The sequence below is a fragment of the Folsomia candida genome, unplaced genomic scaffold, assembly GCF_002217175.1.
Source record: "Folsomia candida strain VU population unplaced genomic scaffold, ASM221717v1 Fcan01_Sc017, whole genome shotgun sequence".
NCBI lineage: Eukaryota > Metazoa > Arthropoda > Collembola > Entomobryomorpha > Isotomidae > Folsomia > Folsomia candida.
This window is the reverse complement of record NW_019091209.1, coordinates 3,409,868-3,434,730: the sequence shown is the minus strand read 5'-3', so window position 1 is coordinate 3,434,730 and position 24,863 is coordinate 3,409,868. Positions and strand designations below refer to the sequence as shown.

General features: G+C 40.2%; 4 protein-coding genes across 8 annotated transcripts; 2 read left to right on the top strand and 2 right to left on the bottom strand.

The window, feature by feature from the left end:
* The first annotated feature begins 186 nt into the window (after positions 1–186).
* On the top strand, positions 187–2,653 carry LOC110857009. The gene is made up of 3 exons (XM_022105608.2): positions 187–338; positions 1,254–1,521; positions 1,732–2,653. The coding sequence occupies exons 1-3, from the start codon at positions 237–239 to the stop codon at positions 1,968–1,970; spliced, it is 609 nt and encodes a 202-aa protein (XP_021961300.2). The 5' UTR covers positions 187–236; the 3' UTR covers positions 1,971–2,653.
* Positions 2,553–3,820, bottom strand: LOC110856708 (39S ribosomal protein L22, mitochondrial). The gene is made up of 4 exons (XM_022105225.2): positions 3,676–3,820; positions 3,271–3,498; positions 2,987–3,200; positions 2,553–2,907 (listed from the first exon to the last, which is right to left on the bottom strand). The coding sequence occupies exons 2-4, from the start codon at positions 3,478–3,480 to the stop codon at positions 2,687–2,689; spliced, it is 645 nt and encodes a 214-aa protein (XP_021960917.1). The 5' UTR covers positions 3,481–3,498; positions 3,676–3,820; the 3' UTR covers positions 2,553–2,686.
* Positions 3,821–3,831: 11 nt separating this feature from the next.
* LOC110856733 (protein-serine O-palmitoleoyltransferase porcupine) lies at positions 3,832–6,801 on the top strand. Its single transcript, XM_022105264.2, has 7 exons — positions 3,832–3,981; positions 4,070–4,286; positions 4,918–5,119; positions 5,204–5,429; positions 5,561–5,667; positions 5,759–5,964; positions 6,063–6,801. Exons 2-7 carry the CDS (start codon positions 4,079–4,081, stop codon positions 6,506–6,508), a joined length of 1,395 nt encoding a protein of 464 aa, XP_021960956.1. The 5' UTR covers positions 3,832–3,981; positions 4,070–4,078; the 3' UTR covers positions 6,509–6,801.
* A 4-nt stretch (positions 6,802–6,805) lies between these two features.
* On the bottom strand, positions 6,806–24,805 carry LOC110856732 (protein kinase C-binding protein NELL2). 5 transcript variants are annotated; one of them, XM_022105263.2, is made up of 20 exons: positions 21,589–24,805; positions 14,023–14,145; positions 13,769–13,919; positions 13,231–13,495; positions 12,996–13,151; positions 12,743–12,874; positions 12,318–12,411; positions 12,045–12,095; positions 11,773–11,928; positions 11,589–11,696; positions 11,480–11,499; positions 11,265–11,394; positions 11,018–11,134; positions 10,881–10,944; positions 10,546–10,799; positions 10,304–10,414; positions 9,910–10,200; positions 9,576–9,850; positions 8,867–8,919; positions 6,806–8,134 (listed from the first exon to the last, which is right to left on the bottom strand). In XM_022105263.2, the coding sequence occupies exons 1-20, from the start codon at positions 21,668–21,670 to the stop codon at positions 8,071–8,073; spliced, it is 2,697 nt and encodes an 898-aa protein (XP_021960955.1). In that variant the 5' UTR covers positions 21,671–24,805; the 3' UTR covers positions 6,806–8,070. The 5 variants fall into 5 exon arrangements, with proteins under 5 accessions (XP_021960955.1, XP_035713409.1, XP_035713411.1 ...); XM_035857516.1 differs by having other exon boundaries at positions 7,018–8,134; positions 8,899–8,919; positions 21,589–24,804; XM_035857518.1 differs by having other exon boundaries at positions 7,018–8,134; positions 8,899–8,919; positions 21,604–24,804.
* Between the last annotated feature and the right edge of the window lie 58 nt (positions 24,806–24,863).

Genomic DNA, 24,863 nt, shown 5'->3' with positions numbered 1-24,863 from the left:
ATTGCTGCTGTCCTTGAGCGCAATAGTGTCTGATGACACTTAATTTCAAAAGAATGTGTCACCCGAACTAAACACTAATGGGGGAGATGAAATGTAGTTACAGTAAAAATCACGCTGCTGACAACGTCTCAAATTGTTTAACCTAGTTTGTTCCTAATAAAAAAAAGTTAAATGTCGTACTGTACTCCATCCAGAACGGAGAGCGAGTTTAGCGTGGGTGGTGGCATTGCTGGTAAATGTTTTTATTGTACTTTGACGAACGCAAGCCTGTGGGACAAAGAGAACAAGAAGAAGAAGAAGACGAGGCGACCATATATCATTCAAAAGAGCAGCAGAGAGTAAGTAATAAGCATAGGAGAAGTTTTAGTGGGTCCGCAAATAACGCATGAAACGCGAAGCATTCCGAATTCCGACCTTATATAATTTGCAAGTCCCGAGTACTCTCTCAAGTTCTGTGCTTTTTGGTTGTTGTTACGTCTTTCTTTATGCCCACAAATGACACGGTTTACTATGGTTTGTGTAAAAAGGGTAGACCAACTCCATGGCTTGAAACTCTCTGGATTAATTAAAAATATCATGGATTATTTAGAGTGATAACATCAACTGTTACAAGTAGTGTTTTTTCTATAAAAATACAAATTTTCCCCAAATTTTGGTACATTGTGGACCTGCAAAATTTAGTTACAATCAAGATCAAAATCGACCTGCGTGACCTTATTTTGGGGTCCAAATGTCGAAAGGTCAAGGTCCCAAATTGCCCCATAAGTGGGGTTAAGGTCTGTCAAGGGATTCAGAATGTATATATACTTTGTGGGGACCTGGACCACCCTCATCGTGCTTATGAGAATCTTTAATTGTCCAGAATTTAACACAGTTAAGTGGATTGAGAGTTAACATAGATTGACAAAAAAAGTCTACGTATTCTTCGCGAAGGTTATCTTTGTTACACAAACCATAAAGTTGGTGAGTGAATTCTCTTCTCTCTCACTCACTTGACTCTCATCGTGCTAAAATACTCAGAACTCGGTCGGATCGATGTCCACCAGACCCAGTCCATCTGCCTTTTTGCAAGTTTCAAACTAGAGAAATCCGCTCCCTCTCCTCGTTCCCATCAAATTCAATCCTTCCTCCACAGTTGTCAATCTTTTTAACTTTCAAGCACTTCTTTTGTCAGAAATTCTCGGGATTTAAACGAATTTTATCCTCCTTTGCACCATCCAGTTGACTTGTTGTTGTTGTTGTTGTTGGGAAAGAATCCTTTGAACATGAGTCTCGTCAAGAGGAGCTTGTTTCCACTCGTGGTGCTGCTGGGCTGGGGGGTTGTCCTCCTCGTCGTCTTGGCTGCGCGTGGGGTCGAAGGTCACCAGATCCAGTGTTACGTCTGCTCCTGGCAAAAACCATCCCGAAACTTTAGCGTGGTCGACAACTGTACGCACAACAATTTCGTGGAGGGATACGCAGCCATCGTTAACTGTTCCAAGGGGTGTGAAGCGGTGACCTACAGGCATTCCAAGAATGATGGTAGGCGTAGGCCACACTTGAGATATAAATATCGTCGTCGTTGAATATGCATTTGGCCAGAAACCCTAATTTTTACCATTGCATTTGGTCACTTTTCAATGTTGGAGATATACGTAGGACTTGTGGCCGAATGCATATTCAACAACGAGGATTCTTAATAATGAAACGAATGATGCAAGCTATTTAAATAAAACTTGCTTCCTTTTCCAGAGATTTACCACTTCAGCCGAAACTGCTTGAATTCAAAGAGTGACCATTCGACCGATAGATGTTACAATACTGAAGATAAGTTTGAATACCTGTCCCGATGTGAGTGCCATTCCAATCTGTGTAACTCGGCTCCAGTATCGGCATCGCCATGGACGAAGCAATTCTTCCTCGTTTTGGGGACCGGTTGCATGATGATGAAAATGATAATGATGCATCTTACTCCAATTCCTTCAACTTAAATGGTTTCCAACCATGCCATACCTTACATCGATCGATGATATTATCTTAAATTCCATTTTGACGAGGCAGTTGCAACCGTTTATAACCAGTACAAACTTAAGATGCCTGACTTACTACACAGCTTGCCAAATTATTACTAAATATAAATCTCAGTCCAGTACATATATACATACACTCCACTTTATACTGCAACCAAGTTATTTAGCCCTCTAGTTTCTCAGGTATCACACCATTTTTTCAAGGCAACCAGACATAATAAAATAACGTGCTTTCACTACGTAAGGTGCTACTGATAGAGTAAGTACATACATATATCACTGACAATGAGTAATTAGAAAATCTGATAAATAAGACGTCTGATAAATAAGACGCTTGAGGATGATAAAGAATTCCATTATACGAACATCGCTTACATATGTACGTTTTATGACCACAGTGGAATTTCCTTTGTTAATTTATATCTTAAAATGTTATATCTTTCTTTTGTATTATTAGTATAGTCGTATAGTTCGGTAAAAGTGCAATATTTCAATTTTTATTGTACAATTATAGTTATTATTATTAAAAGTGACACATTTGAATGTATATAATTATAATTTTTATTATAAATTACACATTTCAATGTATAACAATGGCTAGCACATCAATGATAATAAATAACAATATATCTTATCGCTACGAACAATGAGAACAATGAACTACCTTATTCTATTTATTATAAGGCACCAGCAACGCGTAACTGTCGTCGTCCTTCAATCCATCTTTGAAGAAGAGTTGGTCCGTCGGGTTGATTAGGAAGATAATAATTTTCTGGTGGCGGTCCTTCTTCTAATCTTACGTAATAATGACAATGTTTATACTCAACGAGTCCAAACCTCTTCCTGGCGTGACGACGAACCCCTTTCACGACGTAGCCTTTAGAAGCGAATGATTCGGCTGAAAGATTATCAATTTTTTAATGATGAAGCCTTTGTAATAGAATAATATGTGCAATTCCTGTCGAATGAAGACTTACCAACCCAGAGATTACTCTTAAATTCTACATTATGGTCTCGAACAGCCAATGCTTGAGCTTCTAGAATGACTTGTTTCACATAACCTGCCCCTTTCCTTTTGACGTAACATAATTGTTTAACGGCTTCGTCCACGGGCATCCCTCTAACGAGACATGCCACCCACCACATCTTGTCTGGAGAGTATTTGATATCACACTTCATGTGACAAACGTACTGAAAGAGAAAGTACAAATTAAACCAAACCTTTTAAGCGAAGTAATGATCCGCGGCCAGGATGACTTACGGCAGGCCTTGGTTTCTCGCCAATTTCCTGTGGGGGAAAGATTTTCTTGTTGTATCTGGGCCAGTCTTTGGGCCCTCTCTGATGTTCGTACGGCATGAGGGTAGGAACACTTGTGGAAATCATCCTCGGAGCCAAGATTGACGGTGTGACGACAATTGAACCAAGTCCATTATAAATCATGGAACATCGCTTCGCCAAGTTTCGTATCATCTTGACAATTCCAGCCACCTAAACAAAAACATGACCAATCATTATCAATTTATATTTCAGTCAAATTAAACCAGAAATTAAAAATTAACCCAATGAGAAATTTGTCAATTCATAATGAATTATTCATTCCTCTCGCAAAAATCTGAAAAACTTATCCATCACAATATTACGACTTCTAACCATATTGATTCTTACCTGGAAATTGGAACCTTAAAAAAGTAAAGTTTTTATTCAATTTCTATTATTAATTAATATGCAATTTGCTAAAAAATCACTGCCAGTCGGTCGAATAATTCGAGCGTGGTTCAGTTGACGGAAATGTCTCACGAGGCCCCTCTCTCCTTTTAAATGGATTGCGGCTACACGCTGTCAATAACAATAAATCGGTGACGAGACGGAAGTGAATTAGTTGTTTTAGTTTGGTGTCGTCGTCCCGGGTTGACGACACATCGTCGACGTTTAAACTAGCTACCGGCAGGTCGGACGACTTGAGGGACAAAGGTCAGGTCAAATTTTACCCTGATAAGCACTCCAGTATAGTTTTTAAGCTGCTGTTTGATTAATTATGTTTTTTTGGGGAAATTTGCAGGTTAATTTGATGGCCATGGACTATATGACAGACGAGGACGTTGACTACTACGGAGACTACGAGGATGACGATATGCTCGTGGAAGAAGGCGATGCGACATACATGAGCATCACGGATATTTTCAAACAATGTTTGGAACCCACGTTGACCGAAGCGTTTGGTCAAGTAGCTTGGATGTTGTGCGCCTGTTTGGCATTAAGACTGTTAAATCATCATTGTAATTTAATTTAATTTAATTTAATTTATTCATACAATAAGGCACCCTACTATGTAGGACATTACACCTCAAGGATACATTCACATTACAAAGTATAAAATAAGTATTTAAATATTTATAATAGTATATTTTCAAATTCATAATCGTCAATCAAATCAAAAATTTCAATCATTCTTTCACATAAGTATACGTTTTGTTTGTAGTTTAAATACATCAAAGCTAACATGTTTCGCTGAAGATCGCACTTTCTCTGGTAAATTAAGCCAAGCTTGCATAGCACGATATCGAAAAGATTTCTTTCCAATTGTTGTTTTTGGACATGACAAAGGCTTGCAATAAGTATTATTTCTAGTATTAAAGTTAAGACCTTCAAGGTTTAGGTAATTTATAAAAAATGTTGGAGCACATTCATTTATAATTTTGTATGTAAATTTGGCCAATTCAAAGCTAACAATATTTTTTGCTACCATCCAACCAAATTCGTTTACATCGTCACTAATAGTATCAATTTAATTTAATTTATAAGTGGAATTTATAAGTTTTAATTTGTAAGTGGTAGTGGCCACCAAATAATTAAAAAGGAGATAATTAATTTAACTAATTAATTGCGTTTATTTTCTATAAATAATAGTGAACGTGGGCCAGCGGGTTGATCACATTCTCTCAGTATGTTTAGGATTGGTAGCTTTGGTGTCAGTGGTGGGGGGAAATGCCATCTTTACCATTGTTCCAGCAGTAATGGGATACTTTATGGTATCCACTTGTGCCAAATCTTCGGGAATTTTGCATTCTCAAATCGCTACAATTGTTTTGGTCTGCTATTTGGTTGTAAGGTATGAATGCATTATTATATTACTTAAAAAATGATGTCCAAAGATGAACTGTCCTTCCATACTTTTTTAATTATTCTTTTACAGAGAGTATGTTGGCATTCTACCTGAATCTTGGGAGCAGGTGAGAGGAATTCAAATGATCATCGTTATGAAAATTCTCTCACTCTGTTTCGACATGGGGATCGGATATCAAACCACACTCCCATCATTTGACCAGTATTTGGGCTATATATTTTGCCCAGCAAATTTAATCTTTGGACCTTGGATTCCTTTTGACGTATATTGTCGACTATTTGAGGGACAAACTCAGGTGATGAGAGATTTTATGCAGCAGCAGTGTCAAGAAGGATATTTTATGGAGAACGATAAAATGATACTATTTTGGGATGCAAAAAAAGTGTTAAATGTGGTAATAATTTAAAGTAATATGAATTTCACTAGACGATCTGGTGGGTGTTGCCGGCTTTTGGGGCAGCAGTTTGTTCTTTCTTGAGTCTTGGAGTCAGCTCTTGTCTCCTTTACTGGGTATTTCTTGGCACCCAGTCAAGGTAAGCGTTTGATTGTTTTCTTTACTTCAGAGAAGTGATGATTATGACTGAATTTAGTAAATGTGGTTGTGGTATGCGGTGTATATTTTAGATGGTTGCTGACGTTTCGAGACGCTATGGCCGTTCGATTTAGCCACTACTTTATTTCATATCTGTCAGAATTATCCTGTCTTCTAACCGGCATTGCGAATGACTCTGTAATAACCGTGACCGAGCCGTGGAGAATTGAAATGCCGAGGTCTTTAGTGGATGTCGTTGTATGTTGGAACAAGCCAATGCATCGGTGGTTAAGAGTTTGTAAGCAATTTATGACATAATTTTTAGTTCTACTAAAAGAAATAGGACGAATTCTTTCTGAGAAGCTATTAAACTGAGACCTTAAACTCTTTTTCCAGACATATTTCGCCCAAGTATAAAATGGGGAACGTTCCAAGCTGTACTCTGGACCTTTGCCGTTAGTTCCATGCTTCACGGGTTGAACTTCGGTCTCACATCTGTTCTTTTGTCACTCGGATTGTACACGTATGTGGAACACACCCTCCGTGAGAAGTTGGCCACTATTTTTAATGCATGCATTCGGAGTCGTAAATGCCCAGCAAATTGTTCACACACGTTCAAGTCGGATAACTTTACAGTCTTCATGATCAACGTTATTTTTGGACTGCTAGCTATTTTTAATTTGGCCTATTTGGGCGTTATGATTTCTAAAAGTCACATTGACACAGATGTACCTCCCACCGTGTTGGAATCAATCAACGATGATCTGAAAAAATGGAAAGACTTGAATTTCCTGAGCCATGTAGTCATGCTATGCATTTATTTAGCGAGTCTTGTAATTTAAGAAAAATACTTCTTCTTCTCGTCTTAACTCCATTTCTGGAGATATGCTTGTTTTTGATATTTGTAATTTTATATGTTTTCCACAACATTGAGCAAAGACTGCCATAAATTGATTATTATACACAAACGAATGAAATGTGAAATCTCAGACATGTATTATCCTTTCTTGTATTATCTTTTTATATCTATTCCACTCCAATCGAAATATGAAATTTTATTACCATATGTATAATTAACTAAGTAATTAACCGTACAAATAGACGCAATAAACATGGAACATTTAGTATTCCTCGATCTAGTGGACTAGAAAGGATTTATTTAATCGTTGACAAAGTATTAAAGTCACAAATATTTAATAATTATGAACATAACAACAACATTAAAACAAAACATGGCTTGCTTGTAATTTAACTTTTTTATATTTAAACTAAATTACTTCTCAAGACAACAAAGTGATAATTATAATCATAATAAATAATAGGAGTAAACATTATGCGCAATAAGTGTGAGTCTCCAAATCAATCATGATAGATGATAGATATTTATATACTTTTGAATACATAATGACATTTTCCCAACAATGTATGTATACTGTACTTGGTAGTAAGTAGTATGTAGTAGTATTTAGTAGTAGTGGTTTCTCTTTTTTGTTATATATTGCGTTTGTTACAGTCCATCGATCATATTATGGCATGAATAATTGAATATGGTTTATGTAAGTGTGTATATAAATGAGGAGGAGGAGGAGGACCGGCGTCATAATCATCATTATGTTCATTGTTGATCATGTATTTAGTAAGTATCGCAGAAGAAAATGGACCTCGATCTCTTATCTCTCTCTTCTTTTTTTACTAAACTTATACAAATATGAATAGTAGTAGTATTAGTAATAGTAGTAGTTAGTGTCTCGTCGCATCCTGGTTTTTTGAGTCTTGTGAATTAGTTTAACATATTTTAGGTACATTCATTCGATTTGCTTTTTGGTCTTCTTCTTCCGTTTAGTGTGCTGTCATCATCTCTCGACGGGGGGAGGGTCCAACAAGTAGTCGTATTATTCAAACCAATAACTACCGTGTTTTGAACAATTTTTGAAGTGGGTGTTGGACTGGGTTGAGGGTAGGCAGATGAGACCGATGATCGTGGATGGTGACCTCCACCCACTAACTTATCATCAGGATCGTCATCATTATCATCACCGGTACTTGATGAACTTTTGATATAACAGTCAATTTTCCAGAATTCTAAAAGTCCTTTTTTCTAAGGAGTAGTGTACGTGTAGCTAATTGGGTGCAGTAGTAGCCATGATCATAAGTTTTGATACAATGGTCCAAACAGCAGTAGGACAAGAGGTAGCCGGTTACTAATTTCTGACCCGATGAAAATTATTGCTTTGGTGACGACCCTCTTTTTCGGGGTGACCTCTACTACCGCCTTCCGGTCGTTAGAGTCGTCTGCTGCTCGAGTTTCCACTCCCACCGAGAGTGATGCTACTGACGGTAGTGCTGTCCCCCGTCGTTGTCGTCTTAGTCGTCGTCGTCGTGACGCGGAGATTAGAACTTGGCGTCAGAAAAGCAGTCTCAGACTTGTGAACGCAATCATAATCGTAAGAGCAGCAGAGTTCTCCATCCTGGGAAGGAATGATATAATAAATAGTGTAAAAAATATATATAATTTTATACATGTGAAGGTAAAAGGTGATCAAAATCGGTTTCCATCAAGGTCGTGACAAGTACAAAGCATAATACAACAGAGAAAAGTGGTTTGTGGATAAAAATATATTTAAGTGGTGTTAACAAACCAGAGCCACACCCACGGCAACACAAAGCCAACAAGTAAAGTAGAACTTGACACGAAATTCTTCATGCAAATGCACCCATGCAAACTTCACGTGCCAGCCAACGTCTAGAAAAGCTTTTATGCAAATATCAACATGCATGCACACGTGTGGTCAAAAAAGCCCGAAAAAAACTACAACTAAAACGAGAAAAACAAACTATAAATAATTGGTACGAGTGAAATACTGTGTGTATAAATCAATACGAGGGGATCATACCATTAGAGAAGTTCTTTCTGACCGTCGTCACAGACAAAAGCAGAGAGAGAGGGGAGTAAAGAATGAAAAAATACACTAAATTCTAACATTATCAATCAATAGTCAATCACGAACGGACCATGTTTACTTTTTACAATACGTTTTACTTTTAGCACGAAATACTTTAATGAAGAGCATTGAAAAATTCTTGTCCATGTCATAAAAAGATTTTGGGAACGAAATGAGAATTTTTTCAAGGGGGAGGAAATAATAGACTATAATTAGCAAAGTAATATTATAAAGTGAGATAAATTAAGGGTGAATTACCGAAGCACACAAATTCCATCATTTTTGCTCACCAATTTTGCGCAGAGCGGCACCTGTTTGGGTTAATAGGGTTATAACAACATTAAAATTTAATTGAGTTAAAACCTACCAACGACCAACCAAGATGCGTATTAAAGGAAATTAAACGTAATCATTTTATGAGTGTAATGAAAATTCATGATAATTTTGCTTCCTCCTGCTGCTGCACTTTTTCTTCCTGATATTGACAAAACTGTTAAATCTTTAAGACCTGATGATGATACTTAATATCATACAAAACTGACATGCATGCTGTCTTCTTGGAAGGATTGGACTCTATTCCAGTCTCATTTTTTACTCCGACTGAACGATGATTATTACTTTCACTATTAAGTCATGATTTGTTACCCCCCTCAATTTAATATCGGGGGAAATTAGTACATATTACATACGTGGCAGAGAATAATGTTACATAACTTTTTTGTTAATCACCCGACGAGGAAAGCACTAAAGTTTGACACTCATACTGGTAATAGATGCTCATAATAATCATAATCATAATGCTGCTTAACTGTTAGTCACATAAAGAATGTTTAACATAAAAAACTGTAACTTTTTCTATAGCACACGCCATGCATGAGTAATAATAATCTGCCATTTGGATCTGTACTCTCGAATTGGGGAGGAAATTATGTATGCGCGAGGGTAAAAAAATGGTTCATCTGCTTACTTGACATTTGCAGGATATGCAATTATTTTGTGGCAGTGTGACACGCGTCCCCGACTGAATGGTCTCCTCTAGGAGGTGGCACTCTGAAAAGGTCCCATTGCGATGCGAGTGGGTGCACTTGTCTTGATTCCTCTCCTCCCCTGGACACCGATAACAACAGTCTCCCGGCTGCAAGTAGGCATTGTGACAATTCGCCGGAGGACAGTCGATCGACCAGCAGTCTGTTTCTCCATTTAGGCATTCGCACGTCTGACAGTTGGAGTACCAAACATCTCCTAAAAACGGGACCCCATTTATTTAGGGACAGTTCAGCCATTAGAAAACGCGTATTTACCTGACTGGTACTCAATTTCAGAGTAGACCTGATGCCGACATGACTTAAGTTTCGTGTGACTCTCGTAACGTAGCGTAGCATTTAAATTATTACAGTTTGAACAACATTGGTGACCACCACCAGTGGTGGTACTACTACTGATCCCTGATTTCAAACTGCAATGTTGTGAACAAAACTCGGACGTGTCAGATACACAGGACGTGGTTCCGGGGGATACACAAGTACAAACGTGACAGTCTTCACTCATCCATTTACTACCGAGCTGGTGAACGGTGTCGTTCTCGATGCAGCCTGAAATCAGGATGCCATGAATGAGAATGAGATTAGAAATTGACGAGGAGAAAGATGAGATTCATGTTTTTACGGGGAAAAGTATACACTTTGGCATCTCTACCTGCAGAACATTGAGGATTTCCTTCTTCACAGCGACACTCATAAGTTCCCTCGACATTGATGCAGGTCAAGCCGTCAGAACACACGTTGTCCTCTTCACACTCATTAACATCTACAGAGGAGGTTTGAAACAATGGGAAATTAGTATGCATCAGACCAACAGCAGCTTCCCCGTAGTGCACCAGACTCTTTTTTAACCATGTACGTAATTATAATCTATAAATATTAATTTTTTTCCCATACCTTGACAATGAGCATCCCCGTTCTGATTGAGTACGAGTTGATAGCCTTCTTTACACTGGCATAAATGCCAACCAGGTTTGTTTACACATATTGCAAATTTTGGACAAACGGCTCCCTCCGCTGAATCACCACTCATCGTTTGGTTGTTGCCATTATTATTATTATTAATATTTTGATTTCCTGTAGGCAGGCTGCTACTACTGCTAGAACACTCGTCGACATCCATCTGGCACAGGTCTCCCGTCCAACCTGACCTGCAGAATGAATACCAAATGCATATTAAAATACTAGTCATTACGTATTTCTGAAATAAATTTCCGAAATTCTGTAGTGACCTGCAGGAACAGACATTCGGAGCTATGCAGAATCCTCCATTCTCGCAGGTTCGATTGCACACGGCTAAACATGGACGACAATTGTCTATTTAGACGTCGGAAGAGATGAATGAGACGGGAATAATCTATGTACTCACGAGAACATTGGAATCCATTCCCCTCATATTGCGAATTACAGGTGCAAACATACGATCCCCTGGTATTCGTGCAGGTAGCCTGCTTATGACATTTATGAGAACCATCTGCACACTCGTCTGAAATGGATCACATAATTCTCTTTTTTAGCATAAACATGGGAAAATTGGGTACAAAGTTTCCTCTGTCTGGAGTGCAGAAACTGGGCCATTTTTTACAACCTAAACTCGCCAAAACCCATATTCTCACCTGCATCTTCACACTGGAATTTGTTTAGTTTTCTAAATCCATCGATACATTTACAGTCATAACTTCCGTCGAGATTTACACACACACTGTCCCGTGCGCAGTGACTACGTTTTAAAAGGCACTCGTCCAGCTGCAGACACAATTTTAGAGGTACACGTGGATAAGAAATTATACACAGGTTGATACAAAAATATCCGTAATTATGCTAAACTTACATCTTGACATGATTTAAGACCTGTAGAAATTAAAAAATAACTCGTCAAAAATTTATAAATAAGCAGAAAAAGTACACATATAGCAAACTCGGAACAAGTTGAGACTCACCATCTCCGGAGTAACCCTCGTTGCATTGACAAGTAAAAGTTGTCTGCAAATTAACACACGTGGCGTTTGGATGGCACTGATTCTTGTGCGTAGCGCAGTAATCCGTCCCTGAAGAATTTTATATTTATTTTCATAATAAAAACATTATGAAATTTTGGACAATTTTATTATATGGGGGACGAACCAGGACAGACTTTACAGCATTTTTCGGGAACGACGATCTGCTCGGAGAGGGGGCATGAGAGGGGTGGACAAATTTTGTCTGGGTCGTGCTTATTGCATTTCATGGACCCATGGATGCACTCACAATCGGTGCACTCGGGCATGGGAATGTTTATACCTGCAGATTAATTATAATTGCATAATTAACTATTAAACCAACTCGTTAAATGCATCGCTCCTTAAATGTGTCCTTTCCTTCAGATTAATAAATTATGAGGATTGCCTCCTTCTTACCAGACTCTATTTCACCATGGTCGTATGTCCTTCCTCGGAAGTAGCATGTTTCTGCAGAGCCAAGCACCACAAAAATTAATGCACAAATATAAGTTTCGTGTGTCTTACATAATGCGGGCATTTCTGCCCGCATTATGTAAGACAGTTTTTTATGAGTGGTTGCATAGCCATGCATATAAAAAAGAAACCCGATTACGAGATGTGTATGTGATATCGAAATTGAACCGTGTGTGACAGAGAGAAATGCCGTTATTGAAAGGTTAATCGTCTCACCGAGGCACGTAGGGCAGCATTCGCCAGGAGCAGTGACTGGTTTCGTGCAGTTTATTGCCGGGCACTGGATGTGTTGGCACAGAATTTCACCTTTCTGTAAAGAGAAAAAAATCCAAATGTGAACAAAAATTAAACTGGGGGAAGGAAAAGAAAAAAGAGAGACAGAAGATCACTAATAATTCAAAATTTATTGGGCCATTAAACAGTTAACGATCTTCCAGAAATGGAGTGACAGACAGCTAGAGGTAGATACATACACTCGACAACTCGGATTATTCGATGTGCACCCAGAAATATGTGAGCTATTTAAATTTCACGTGCTAAATTAGACATAAAATTCACACCCGAGGACTCACTTCTCTTCCGAAATGATCTAGCTAACACGACATGATGAGACATATTTTTTGTATGGATTTTTTACATACCTTGCAGCTACACTCTTGACAGTCTTGAAGCCACTTGGATCCATCTCCCACAACGGATGTGGCATTTACTTTACACGACTTCTTGCACTCGCACTGCTCCACATTTGTCAGCCGTGCTTCCGCCACACTTAACTGGAATGGAAAAATTAGTCGTAGGGTGTACCACGATTTTAAAAAGAAGGAGAAGCAAGCTGCTGGTTTGCCGGGTGGGTGGGGGTGAAAGTCAAGTATGCATTTCATAATGATGACTTACCCTCGCCGTTAACATTTCTATTTGAGACTGCAACGAGGCAAAAGACATTTTTAAGGCATTGTATTCGCTGCATGTCGGGCATTGTGTGTCCACTTGGGGACATTGTGACAAATAGCCATAAGGTCCAAATGTGAGTCGTAAATCTTGCATTACACCCTGCAGAACAAATCATGTCACATATTTCACATTTGCAAGATGGCATTATTACAGGCCTCAACGTCCGTCAATCTCTAACCTGGTAAAGGAAATTAGAAGGAGCTTTCTGTCCAATCCAGACGGATATGTTTTGAGAATTGTGGATCATGGAGGCAGGATCGAAGCGAAGGACGCGCCTGTACACGACCCTGCAGTCCACCAGGATTTCGACTTGTGAGGCAGAAAATGAGATGGCCAGTCGATGCCAACTGCCGTCCGCCAAACGGAATGGGAATGCTTCAACTATCGAGTTCGATATTACTCTCAGCTCATTTTTTCGACCGCTGGACTGAATCTCTAGTGCGCTGGGGGAACATTATGTCATTCAACCTCATTATCATTTCAGAGTCCAAGCTGCAAATAATGTGGGGCTGGCTAAATTGTCACCGCCTGCACAATTTGTTACCGAATCGTAACAGTAATTGGGAACGGAATATATTTACATTTGTCAGGGTGCAGGCGATTCTAGCAAATTTAAATTATTTGCGAACAAATTGGCACCACTTGACAATTTTGCAATTTTGCTACCACCACATTATTTGCACTGCATGGATGCTAATAAAAATGACAAAACCAACCTAATTAACCCTCTAGAAAATGCTAACAATGTCCCCACATTGTTTGGATTCTGCTTCACGCTGGCCGAGATGGTGAAGTCGTTCACTTCTTCGAGATGGCCACGAATGCGATCCACCCACTCGCTGGATATGATGACGTCTCGAAAGTCACCTGAAAAATACACACCCACGCACACGCCATAAAATAATTACATATTATGCAAATTAATTAACCTCTATTCAACCCAGGAAAAATCTCATCAAGTCAAAAATACCTGAGAATACCACGCCTGGGCCCAATGATCGAACTCCTTTCCCTAGTTTTACACCCTGGTATGTGCTATTGTGGAGATGAAGACTGTCAAAAAGGTCCACTTGGACAAATTCTTGACCACCAACTGTAAAAAAATGAAGAAAATAATTCATTCACAAATTGCATAACTAGATATTTTTACTCAGAATTTACATACGCATCCAGGTAGTAGACAAACAAGAAGTAAGTAAAATCATGCAGTGCCCATAATAACTACGAATTCTTATGAATTACTCCACATTCATACTCCCACACTCGGCATTGTTGTGATTACCTAATCCAAAGTGAGGGGGATAAGCAGCGATGAGGATAATATGAATGAAAATGACTGTCATCCAAGCTGTCATAATAATTCCCTTCTTGTCCTTTCACTACGTGACACATAATTAATTCACAACTATTGATTGATCCAATCCTGTGGCGTTGTGTCGCTATTCTGCTCCCTTTTCTTAGCTTTCTTATCAGTCTGCCCTTTCTTCAACGTTAAGTCGTTAAGTTGGTTTAGTTACCACACGGACGGTAACAAAGAGTCCAGCGACCCGAGACGAGACCACTTATTAAATATGTTTCACCACCATTTCACCTTGAACTTTAGCAACAATTCGCCAATTTCGGTGTGTGGGTGGGGAGGACATGTCGACGACAAAACGACGACGCAAATTTTTTTCTCGCTCTCACTCTCTCTCTCACAAACGTAGTAATGACTGATTATCTGCGAGTGTGACTCTCCATCGGTATTTTTTGCAGCAACATTTATTAAAACAAAGCAAATATTTGACATCAGTATCAGTGAACTCATTGCAATGTTTAAACTAATTTTTTGATGAGAGCGTTACACCACCAGCCAGTCAGCCACAGTTCATTCATTATGATAATAAGTCGCTCATATGCTCGTTCGTCCTAATATGTAAACGATATCGCCGGATATAAAAAAAAAAGAAGAGCGACGCGGCTCTGATGTGATTCGTTTCAAATTCAGCGAACCAGTATTTTGCCTGAGTCAACAAGAGGGATGGATGAGGAATGAAACCGGAAAATATGTATCTTGCGCTGATGATGATGTGATGAGGTTCACAGAGAGATACGTGGATACGTGGATAGATAAGCAACCAATGCAACCCAGACCGGAGGAGAGATCATGGAACTAAAGAGTCAGCAAAAATAAATAATGTGTCGCATACATAGATTTCTCAATTACGTGTGTCTAAATATATGTATGGCTTGAATGAAATGATGTGGATTCAGGTAAATTGGTCTTTTTTTGAAATACTTAGATACGCATGGTTCGAGATGTGAGTCAAATTTGCAATCGAAATATGAAGTAAATAAATCCCTGCTCCGTAAATAAATCCGTCTCGTAATTTAGTAGTGTGTTGGTTAAAAATCTGTGAAAAACATTTTTTTTCACACCGATCTGATGGCATAGATAGAGAGAGGAAGAAGGCGATGATGATGATGAGCTAAGTGCTATGGTGAGACGTCGTGGTGTCAGTGGGAGACAGTGTTCAAGATTAATTGGCTGGATGAGGATGAGTTGGTCTCAAGGAGCTAGATAAACAAGTCTATTTTCCACTTTCACCTGTTACTGTCCATTAAGGCCTGCTACAATTCACTAAATATCTGCGTGCGTGTCGTACATCGTCGCCTCGCCGCTTTATCCGAAATCTTCTCTGACTAGGCTAAGAAATACTTTATTGCTGATGGTCCAAGTTTAACTGGAAGTGTGAGAGCATGCTTTTGGTTGGGGTGAATGAACATTACGTCTCTGCAGATATTTTTTAACCTGAAAAAAAACGACTCTGTCCTCGTCTTTTTCCATGAGAAAAGCTCCGCGTGGAGAGATAGAGATGAGACTCGTTACGTAATATTTTATAGGCACCGAGAAAACGATGTGTGTGCACAAAATCCACACTTTCTAATTAGCACTTTTTATCCAATCATCATCAAAATCTGGGCATGTTCATGTGTGGCACTGGCACCCAGAGCTATAATTGACAAGGTATTAGGAATGTGCTCCGTGAGCATTTTTGTGTCATACTAAAGAGAATTGCATGCAATCCATCCATCCATCGACAACTATATAAATCTCATCGTGTCAAGTTACTCGATTCCATTTTGCTAGCAATAAAAGTATGAAATGCTAGTGACACAGGGTCGATTTTTGATGTAGGCCGAGGTGGAGGAGGGGATAGAGTCGATTCAAGAAAAGAAATGGACATCAATGTTGAAATTACTAACTTTGCTGACTCCACGCCACGCCACTTGCACCACCATCCGGACGTATAATACGTGAGGCATTTCTCTCTCCGACTACTTCTTATTAGCAGAAAATTCTGCAATACAATAAAAAGCTGCTTCGTCCATGCCCTATGTATTGGATCACGACTGACTAAACCACCCACACAGCGCAGACAGACTGGGACGAAATTGTCGATTAGATACTCAATTCTGAGTCCCAAATGTCGCCCACATCGCCATGTCCAATATTTAAACAATGTTGAAGAAATAGTTCAATAAACATTTTTCGAGTAATTTGATTCCTCTAGCCGATCCAAAAGTCGGCATTTCTCACGCTTCTCCCATCGTAAAATAAGTGCAGATAGATAACCGTATAGCGTGCAAAGTCGGACTTTTATTTACTCCACATACGCTGAATAAATGCTGACACATTTGTATGTACATAGACGAATGATCCTCCTTGAGACATCTGTTCACTTGAGACTTTCCTTGTTACTTGGGAGCAATAAATGAACCAAAGTTAACAAGAAGAAGCCGATGAATACGGAAGGAAATTGATCAAACATTTCCGATTTTGCTGGCCCATCCATCCAATCCACCCACCCAGCAATCTTTCCTTTTTTTATTTATGCAGCCAAACAAAATTTGCTCGAAAAACTCACATCATGAGCAAATCTGAGGGGAATTTGATCCTCGGGAAATTTAGTTTGGTCGAAAATCGTGGAAAATACTAATAACAAGAGACAAGGATGGAAGATGTTGTTTTGGTGGGTGATTGGTTACGAGGGTGTGCTCGAGGTCCACTTGGGATTTGAACTTATCACGTTGCAGCAGACTCGTACTAGACATGAAGATAAGAGAGATTTTGGCAGATGTCCAGGTATTATGTGTGCTAGAGAGGAGAGAGCGTATAGTTTAAGGAATATTTCTACCCCATTTACTAGGGCACATACATACATCCATATCCACCAGGGTTCAAACCCAGATATGCCCCAATGGACTCTGAGGTTTAATAACGATATCAAATAATAAATGTCGAATCTGGTGCAAAATCTTGCATGTCAAAGTCGTCGGCAGTTTACTTTCTACATATTTCACGGAGCCGGGTGAGTCGGATATGCGGTATTCATTCTTTCCTCTTTAAGGCTTATTCTCATCTTATTCTTCTCCTTCTTCTGGGGAGCGGAGAGGAAGAACGAGAAAGGAGAAACCGCACTCATTTTATTAGGAGTTGAATGAAATTCGTGACTGTTTCTATTTATCAAATCCTTATTCCTTGGCAAGCTATTTGTTTGTGGTGGATGTTGTTTTTTGAGGGTGAACAAAGCAGAAAAAAGCACATGGGTCCAGCCGCCGTACGTACTCACTGCGGCACAAATGATCTCGGTTTCTCCTTCCCGAGTTTAGTTTAAGTTTGGCTAATGTGAAAAGAGGAAAGTCGTGTTATTTATTTGGTGAGAAAATTGGTGTAGTTTCAGAGGGAAATATCCCAGAATAACCGTCGTAGCAAATAATCTCTCCAGAGAATTTCCCCAACAGCCGAGGCGGACCACAAGACGACGATGAAGAAGATCATGTCGATGGAGGAGTGAGGTTTGTATGCATGCATACTGCTCCTTTTTGAGAGAGAATTTAATGCACCCATTTCTACAAAAGTTGAGATTCCGTGTGTTGAAAGCTCATAAATAGTGAGACGACTGCTGATGGTGATGACTGCAAATATCTTATTGCTCTTCCACCATCTCTCTCTCTCTCAAGTCGTCAAGAGAAGAGTCGATCATTTATTATAACCGTCGTCAAATATTCGAACGAACCGTTCTATTTCACCCCTTTTTACCACGACCACGAGCGAGATGAAGAACTGTTGAGCCAAGGAAAGGCTCGTTTAAATATCTCGAAGATCTGAGCAAGTTTTATTTGGTAGACCTCTTCTTCTCCCCATTTATTAGCTATTTCACCCAAAATCTCATCCTCCTCTGGCCAACTCACTCACTCAGTCAGTCAGTCAAATGGATGGACTGACGGATGGACGTACGTGCGGTGGGAAACTTTCCTCGGAAACTTATCCAGATCAGAGTAGAGTAGCAATTTCAACAATGCCTGTCATTCTACAAGGACCACTTACGGCTACTCTCACCACTGGAATGCATTACAGCATTCCGGGCACTAAATATGATGCGGGTAGATCGGAGAGAGTGGATCGGATTACACACACCCAGTGAGTCTCAGCCAGCCTCACCTCGGCGATCCTACCCGCATTAATCTCATCTCATCCCATCATCCTCCAGACGAGACGAGACGAGACGAGAAGACCAGACTGTGTGCAAAGATGAAGCGCTTCTTTTCCCCTCCTTAATTGAAAAGAGATAAGATTATGCCGGACCTAGGCCAAATGCAAGGTTAACAACATTTTATTGCCACCCTCTCCCCGTTGACGAAAAAGGGTGAAATATGATCTTTCTCAGGGCACGTGTGCGTATGACTCTTGAGACGATAAAGATCACAGATATACGGGCTTTTCGATGCAGTCATCGCACAATTCATCACGGAAGCAGCAGCAGCAGCAGCAGCAGCAATATTATCCGGATTACATAACCCATCCATCCATCCACTTGAGCAGAGGCTGATGCTATCATCCAACCGACCGGCTCTGGTTTTGTTTGAGGTTGCTCCATCTCAATTTGTCTCACTAATTGCATTACTCACGGACCAAATCACCACATTGTCCGACCAACAACCCTGCCTGCCTCCTTCCCACCGAGATGAGTGGCTGGTTGAGCCTACTACTTATTATTTACACGATGCGTGGATGTACGTACGTGCACAGTTTGAGAGAACAATCGTGTCCTTTGTCTCGGATAGTGATCTTTTTCAAGTTGTCAACATTCATTCCGCAACCTATTTTATGTAGCGGGACACCACGAGCCATTACACTTTTGTGGTTAGTGTTTCCAGGACTAATTGCCACCTTGACTTGGAGGAGGAATCCGAATCCTCCCTCCCTCGCACCACCCTCTCCCAACAAATCTCTCGGCATGGTTTGGAAGAAAAATATGTATGCGTGATGAAACGGTACCAGATTTTGGTACGAAATGGAGAAAGCAGAAGTCATGGGGGTAACATTAAGTAAGCAAAATCCGGGTATTACTCATCGTAAGTTTATGTATTTTACTTATTCGGGATGAAATTAATTATCGACCAAACTCGTGGACATGGAAAAATAAGTCACATTTCTCCATTGTCTCCGATCCATGTCCGGTATGGATCCTTTTGTCAGGCGAAATTAGTACAGGGCCAGCCACGTTTTCTGGGGAATATGTTGGTTCGTGAGAGAAGGAGAAAGTTATGCAATATACAAGGTAGCAGCAGACTGAACGATATTCAATATTTTACCTACAACCAACCAACCAACTACCCAACCAATAATCATATTTTCCCATTTTAAACAAAATTTGACCACGAGTCGAGTTCCTTATTTTCTATTAAAGCCAACGAGCTGTATGAAATTTGGAATAGATTTTCAATTATTATCCCATTTACCGTCCCGTGTAGCACATTTCGTACTACAGGAAAACCCAATAACAAGTATTGACCGAGTATTAAGCCGACTTTGTAATAAAATTTCCCTACAAAAATTGTTCCCTGTCCTTGTTCGTCTCGTGGTATTATTACATTTTTATTTTTACTAATATGTTCAAATATGTATGCATATGTACACACACACGTCACTAAAAAGTCAGGCATGGTCAACGATCTAAATTTATACGTAAATGTCCTCATAAATACTTCAATTTGTGCAGTAGGCGACCACCGCCTTTAATAAATTTCACCACCCGGAGAAATATGGAGTTAAAAATATCATGAAATTAGTATGAGGATGGCTTAATAAAAAACTAGTTTGCGCAATAACCTTCCAACCAACTCGACTATAAATTTGCTTCATTATTTAAATAGCGGCACAAAATAGCAATGAAAGGTGGATCATCATAACTAGAATATGACGATACTTTGACATTTGACACCGCCAACGCCTGCCTGCCTGCCTACCTTTTCCCGTTGTCTTATTTGTTCCAGAATTTTTAAAAGGTGACCATTTACTTATTTTTAAAGGGCAATTTTCTATAATGCAAGCAATATGTAATAAATCGATTTTTGAGATATTGATAGAATTTCATTTCATTTCATGGTGGATGAGAAAGCTTTACACGAAATGTTACTATTTATAGGGCCAAAAGTGGTTCCTAAGCACTGGTTGGTGAGCGAGGTTACACTAAAATGCATGCATTGAACAAGTAAGTGAAGTGGTTTCCTACGTTTGTACATGTATTTCTCATCGATTTGAAACGCATGCAGGCAATATAATACGAAATATCTGGGATGTAGGAGGAAGGAAGTAAGTATGCATGAAAATAATGGCACTACATATTTTATTCGTTCGTTCGTTGATAAACAAAAAAGAAGAAAATGAATGTAAAAAATTAAATATGAAATTACAATCCGGTCAATTTAGTCAGGCATTTAGCATCATTATTATATTTGTGGATACTTATGTACTACATTATGTCGGTATACATAATTGCAAAAAATAGTTATATCCTTTTCACGCCACCACGCAATTATCCGCTCAATAATCATCAACTTACTTGGTAATTGTCGAAAAAAGACAAAGTTTGTAAGTACCATCACATTCTTCGTGTAAAAATTGTCCCTATTTGAACATGAAGCCTGTCACACTACGTGAAATATTCGTCCATGTAAATAAATATCGTATCGACCTCGTTTGAACTGAAATGCAGACTCATTCTCACCGATCGACCAACCAACCGGCGAAAAAGCCACCTCCAATATTTGATATTTATAGAGAAAGTAATGAAAAAAGAATCGGTGCCTACGAGAGATTTCTTTCTTTCTTTCTCGCCAACAACTACAACTTTTTCTACCGGTGAGTACTGGCTACCGACCGAGTTTGTTGTGCATTTTGGAGCCATTCTTGCTGGCGTGGTTTGCCTTATGGTATGCAGTTTTTGAGTCTGACACCACGGCTATATTATGTATGACTCTCTCGTTGGGGAAAATCAATAGAATAAATGCCGGTGTGCATGTTCAGGTAAGAAGAAATGTGTCGTCGTCGTGGTGCTATTTGGTGTCGACACAGCTAAGTAAGTAAGTAAGAAATTCTTGGAAAAGTGGTCTGTCCACAAAGCTAAGTTACGACCGGGGAATGTGGTCAATTGAGCATGCAAGAAATGGGCAGAAATATGTGAGACAAGAGAAAGAAAGAGAAATTCACCTGAAAGAGTTTCACCTTTAAAAGTGTATCCGCAGGAGCCGAAGAGACACTGTAGGAGGAGGACGAGGGCGATGCAGAACATGTTGTAAAGAGATAATAGAGTCCGAGATGAAGATGCGGCACAAGGCTTCACCGCACCGCATCCAACATAGTACCAAAAGTCCACTTCCTTATCCCTCTCGCTTTTTTCTAAGTTAGAGGAATCCCACCACTAAAAAAGTCTCAACTAAATATGTATGCAGTCACTAACTTTCTCCTAATAAGTCACTTATGAATGTACTTGGTCCCCACTCAATAATTTGTCATAAACGACCCCACTCCACCCACCACCATGTGTCCAGTATCAATTTTAAGGTGGGGGAACCCGCGTTGGTTGCTTGGTTGGTTTAGTTTATATTTTGTGGCTTGGTTTGATTGTGGGGAACGTGCTCGACAGTCAAGTCTGGTGGAGAAGAATTGGTCCGAACGTGCACTGACTTTCTCCACTGGTCGTCGTAGTCGTAGACGGAGCAGCAGCAGAAGAACCACCACCGCATAATAGTCCATAGGGAAGAGGCATGATCCTCTCTCTCTCTTTCTCTCTCTTTCTTTCTCTCTGCTTTCTCTGGTCAGGAGAAGAAGAAGAAAAAGCAGGAGAAGAAGAGATCCTTGTCTTTCTCTCACACTTTCTTCCTCTCGACTTACTTGGCTGGCTTCTTCCTGGGAGAAGAGCTGTCCCTTTTCTCTCTCTTACTCCAGCAGGAGCAGGAGTCGTGGCTCTCCAGGCTCATTAGAAATTCTTCTAGCTTGCACAAATAGGAGGCGAGATGCCAACACCAGACCAGAAAGACGAGGAAGAAGAAGAAGAAGAAAGAACAAAAAGAAGACGACCCCCAAATCATGCAGCTTCTTGTTCTTCTTATTTCGCACTCGTATCTAGTCTTCTTCTTCTTCCATCCACTACTACACACTCCTAAAACCTCACCACAACTTCTTCTTTACCGTCTGAACTAGGTCAGTCAGTCCGATCGAACGAGGACGGCTAACAACTTCTTCTTCTTCTTCCACTTGTGCCACTGGGAATAATTCTATTACTTTAAAACTCTCACATCGGGACACAATCTCAAGTCGGACAAGTTTTATTATAGCCAGCAGTGCATCCCCGTCTCACTTGACCCCCCACACACGCCTCTGATCTCTGGTATGACGAATCAATGTCCACTGCAGCCAATCCGCACACGCTGACTGAACCGAAATCTCTCCACTTCAGTCCTACTTATGAAGAGAGGACACAAGTGCATCGTCTTGGTCCAAGTGCAAGAAGAAGAAGAAGAAGCAGGCAGGCAGTCGTCGTGGTGGTGTGGTCCATTATGATGTGCAGAAATTTGACGCCTTTCCCCATCAGAGAGAGAGCAGAGTCAGCCCAATCTCACGCTTGACACTCGTCGTGGCACGATAAAAAAAGTGGAGGAGAGATGATGTGGATGAGATTATATTTTGTCGTATATGGGGCAGCCGAGAAAATAGTAGTCGAATCAAAAGTTATAGACTCCCCTTTGGCCAGATTTTAACCCATGGTTTTGCGAAATTTTTTCGTCCCCCTATATTTACTCGAGATGTAGTAGTGATATCGGCTAAGTTGACACTTTTGGAGTCGCTCTTTTCTTTTTTTTCCTCAAAGTCCTCAGCATCCTCACACTCGACGAGTTTTTATTTAGCTTACGTTTCTATTATGTATTGGTCACTTGGAGAATCTCCTCGTCGTCCGACCTGACTGATAAGGCTTTTGTCTCACGTGTGCCAAGTCCTAATTGGCAATCGTGTCGTCGCGCGTGACTGTGAGAATAAGAAGAAGAATGAGCAAGGTGTCTCGACTCTTCTGGTCCGTTTGAGATGAGGACGAGGAATGAGACGGGATGGCGAAGGGTCGCTTCTTCTTAATGCTTGGGATTTCATGGAGTGGGCAATAATGAGAGAGAGTCGTTCTGCCTGCCTGTGTAGGTAGGTTAGGTTTTTAGGTAGGTAGGAGAGGAGACAAAGTGCAGGGAGAGATGATGTGCTCGGAGGCTCGCTCTCCGAAAACTGCCCGACTCTTGCTCCTCACACCGGAAATGACTGCAGAGGAGAGCGTGCCAGAGCCAGAGAGAGAACCTTTAGGAGAGTGACGACGAGGACGACGACGACGAGCACAATACCACCACCACTAGAAAAAGAGGCCCACCTGCGCCCAATCAATGCTCCGCTTATTCCCATTCACGTTCTAGTCCACCCTCGATCCTCCTGGCATTTCACCCGGTACATTTTACTCACAACTTTACTACCGGCTTACACTGGACGGACACCCACTTTACTACCAACCGACCCACCAATCCAATAGTAACACCAACAATAATATGTAGGTGTGCAGTGCACCTCACGAGTTCACTGTCCAGTTTCCTCAACTCGTGCTTATTACCACCAACTGAGGTGAGTTTCGGATCGAGGTAGGTGCCCGATTCTTCTCACTTCACTTCAACCCACACTGTTCCCCCACAAAAACTGAGACGACGAGGACCCATCCATCCGTAGTCGCAGCTCAATTTTTATTGTGACCTGAACTCCAATTCCAATCATGCTTCTGACCCAGGAACGCGTACATGTCCAATTGTGCTCATGATGATGATGGGATTGCTTGGTATCCCCTCTTACTTATTTCCCTTCCTGGGAAAGTGTTTGGATGGTGAGAGACAGAGTCGTCATCGTCACTGCCTTATACGTACGTATACTTCCTTCTGGAAGATAACAATGGTCACCCACCCACCACCAACCACCACCAGTCCAAAGCAATCAAATAAAATACTACGATAACTACCTGTCTCTCTCTCTCCCATACATACCAATTCCTTATTCCGGTAGTTGGGTCTGGTCGTCTGGTGGGGCAGGGACTACTATTAATTACTTTACCTAGAAGACCCCACCACCACCACCACTGCTTCCAAATGTATGCATGCACTACTGTTCACCAACACACACACATTCACAACTTGGATCAATATCATTCCAAAATTCATTCAGAGTTTGATCAAAGACAAATACTCGCTCGATGTACTTCCACCTTGTGATATGACAGACTTTTTTTATTCATGGGACAACGCGGACTGTGTATTTATTTATTATTATTGTTCTTATTATGTATATATTACGGTGGGTGACTGGGCGGCTTTATTTTCTGGGTTGCACTTACTTGCAACATTCGCACTGAACTGAAACTAGGAACAAGATAGGTTCGAAACCAGACAGAGTGTGGACAGAATTTC

Bases quoted from the DNA above. Each gene is read 5' to 3' on its own strand.
- LOC110857009 (XM_022105608.2), top strand. From the start codon at position 237: ATGTTTTTATTGTACTTTGACGAACGCAAGCCTGTGGGACAAAGAGAA. The intron at 339-1,253 runs GTAAGTAATAAG...TTGTTGGGAAAG, and splicing joins ATTCAAAAGAGCAGCAGAGA to AATCCTTTGAACATGAGTCT. The intron at 1,522-1,731 runs GTAGGCGTAGGC...TTCCTTTTCCAG, and splicing joins CAGGCATTCCAAGAATGATG to AGATTTACCACTTCAGCCGA.
- LOC110856708 (XM_022105225.2), bottom strand. From the start codon at position 3,480: ATGATACGAAACTTGGCGAAGCGATGTTCCATGATTTATAATGGACTT. The intron at 3,201-3,270 runs GTAAGTCATCCT...TTTCTCTTTCAG, and splicing joins GCGAGAAACCAAGGCCTGCC to TACGTTTGTCACATGAAGTG. The intron at 2,908-2,986 runs GTAAGTCTTCAT...ATAATCTTTCAG, and splicing joins TAAGAGTAATCTCTGGGTTG to CCGAATCATTCGCTTCTAAA.
- LOC110856733 (XM_022105264.2), top strand. From the start codon at position 4,079: ATGGCCATGGACTATATGACAGACGAGGACGTTGACTACTACGGAGAC. The intron at 4,287-4,917 runs GTAATTTAATTT...TATAAATAATAG, and splicing joins AAGACTGTTAAATCATCATT to TGAACGTGGGCCAGCGGGTT. The intron at 5,120-5,203 runs GTATGAATGCAT...ATTCTTTTACAG, and splicing joins GTCTGCTATTTGGTTGTAAG to AGAGTATGTTGGCATTCTAC.
- LOC110856732 (XM_035857516.1), bottom strand. From the start codon at position 21,670: ATGTTCTGCATCGCCCTCGTCCTCCTCCTACAGTGTCTCTTCGGCTCC. The intron at 13,152-13,230 runs GTTAGAGATTGA...TTTGTTCTGCAG, and splicing joins CTTCTAATTTCCTTTACCAG to GGTGTAATGCAAGATTTACG. The intron at 9,851-9,909 runs GTAAATACGCGT...TCCCGTTTTTAG, and splicing joins TGAAATTGAGTACCAGTCAG to GAGATGTTTGGTACTCCAAC.